The sequence below is a fragment of the Salvelinus namaycush genome, chromosome 39, assembly GCF_016432855.1.
Source record: "Salvelinus namaycush isolate Seneca chromosome 39, SaNama_1.0, whole genome shotgun sequence".
NCBI classification, from domain to species: Eukaryota; Metazoa; Chordata; class Actinopteri; order Salmoniformes; family Salmonidae; genus Salvelinus; species Salvelinus namaycush.
Genome location: NC_052345.1, coordinates 19,819,313 through 19,821,595, shown reverse-complemented (window position 1 = coordinate 19,821,595; position 2,283 = coordinate 19,819,313). Strand labels below are relative to the sequence as shown.

The 2,283-nt window shown below is 39.7% G+C and overlaps 1 protein-coding gene across 1 annotated transcript; it reads right to left on the bottom strand.

Moving 5' to 3' along the window:
- Window positions 1-622: 622 nt before the first annotated feature.
- On the bottom strand, window positions 623-1,744 carry LOC120032550 (gastrula zinc finger protein XlCGF17.1-like; the record flags this gene model as incomplete). Its single annotated transcript, XM_038978693.1, has 1 exon — window positions 623-1,744. A coding segment is annotated over one exon (1,122 nt), but the record flags the coding sequence as incomplete, so codon positions are not given.
- Between the last annotated feature and the right edge of the window lie 539 nt (window positions 1,745-2,283).

Sequence of the window (2,283 nt, the reverse complement as noted above, 5' to 3'; positions counted from 1 at the left end):
AAATCACTGATATCGATTAGGGTGGAAATTAGTTTGTACATGCTGTTGAAACTAACACAACTAAACAAAACACATGGAAATGAGAGATATCTTTAACCTCACTGGTTAGAGGACAACCTGCAGAAGACAGTCAGCTACATGTTGGAGTGATGCATTTAAATGTAGGGGTCGCTAAACAAAGGAACGCTACACTTATTTGTCATCACTCATCGATATCACGTTGAAATCAATTGTGCGACAGGAGGGAGATGAGGTTGCACTTGTAGAAAACAGCTAGCTACATTTTGAAGTGTTGCAGTTTGATTCAAGTGGGTCACCAACGTGGTAAGTGTAACACAACTCTTTTTTTGTTTGCCACCTTTTGCTTAATCACATAAATAATACTCCCAAATCAGAGCCTGGATTTCCCCCTGAGGCTAATATCCATATCATGCTGAAATCAATAGAACAGGGGACAAACGTTTAGGCTTCTACATTGTGAGATTCCTTAAAATACTCCTACTACAATGTTAAAACATTCTACATTGTGACATCATTAAAATACTCCTACTACAATGTTAAAACATTCTACATTGTGACATTAATTCATTGATGTCATGAAACAACTCCTTCATGTATGTATTTTCTGATGTTTGATCAGATAACTTTTATCAGAGTATCTCTTCCCACATTGAACACAGCTATAAGGTTTCTCTCCTGTGTGTCTCCGCTGGTGTATAGTCAGATAGCTAGATGTAGTAAAACTCTTCCCACATTGATCACAGCTAAAAGATTTCTCTCCTGTGTGTAGTTTATGGTGGGATTTCAGGGAGCTTGACTGAGTAAAACTCTTCCCACATTGATCACAGCTATAAGATTTCTGTCCTGTGTGTGTTTTCTGGTGCATCTTCAAAGTATGTGAAGTTGAAAAGCTTTTTCCACAATCTGAACAGTGGTGAAGTTTCTCTCCTGTGTGTCTCCGCTGGTGTATAGTCAGATGGCTAGATGTAATATAACTTTTCCCACACTGATCACAGCTATAAGGTTTCTCTCCTGTGTGTTTTCTCTGGTGTACTGTCAGATTGCTAGAATTAATAAATCTCTTCCCACATTGATCACAGATAAAAGGTTTCTCTCCTGTGTGTAGTTTACGGTGTGATTTCAGGGAGCTTGACTGAGTAAATCTCTTCCCACATTGAGCACAGCTATACGATTTCTCTCCTGTGTGTGTTTTCTGGTGCATCTTCAAAATGTGTGAAGTTGAGAATCTTTTTCCACAATCTGAACAGTGGAATGGTTTCTCTCCTGTGTGTACTCGCTGGTGTCTAGTCAGATGGCTAGATGTAATAAAACTCTTCCCACACTGATCACAGCTATAAGGTTTCTCTCCTGTGTGTGTTCTCTGGTGTACAGTCAGATCTCTAGATGTAATAAAACTTTTCACACATTGATTACAACTAAAATATTTCTTTCCTGTGTGTTTTCTCTGGTGTACTGTCAGATTGCTAGACTTAATAAATCTCTTCCCACATTGATCACAGCTAAAAGGTTTCTCTCCTGTGTGTAGTTTTAGGTGGGATTTCAGGGCGCTTGACTGAGTAAAACTCTTCCCACATTGATCACAGCTATAAGGTTTCTCTCCTGTGTGTACTCGCTGGTGTATTTTAAGGTATGATGAATATTTGCAACGTTTCCCACAGTCAGAGCAGCAATGAGATTTCTTCCCTGTGGGTCTCCGCTGGTGTTTCTTGAGGTGTTCTGATCCGGAGAGACTCTTCTCTGCCTTGTCAGCATCATGAGGTTGTTGAGGCTCCCCAGAGGATCCACGATAGTCACATCTCTCTCCTGTGTGAACCACAATGACAGATGGTTAAAAGGCCCATAACAGCAGAAATCCACTGTTTATTTGAGGTAAAAGGTGATACCCATGAAGTTGTACAACAAATGACGTCTGTTAAATTATATGACAATTGTCTTGTTTTCACATTAGTAGTAACATCGATGATTGTAGGCTAGAAATAAGTTATTCAAGTTGTTGAATTCCTAAGCACTGTGTCAGACGACTTTTGGTCTCCAATATAGGCCCCTTTCTGTGTTTGTAAAATTGCGGCAGGAGGGCGATGCACACAATTTGGTTGCAGAATCACCACCCTGCTAATGAGGAAACCGCTAGTTATGGATGTAGTATAGCTGGTAATGAGGAAACCACTAGTTATGGATGTAGTATATCTGCTAATGAGGAAACCACTAGTTATGAATGTAGTATATCTGCTAATGAGGAAACCACTAGTTATGGATGTAGTA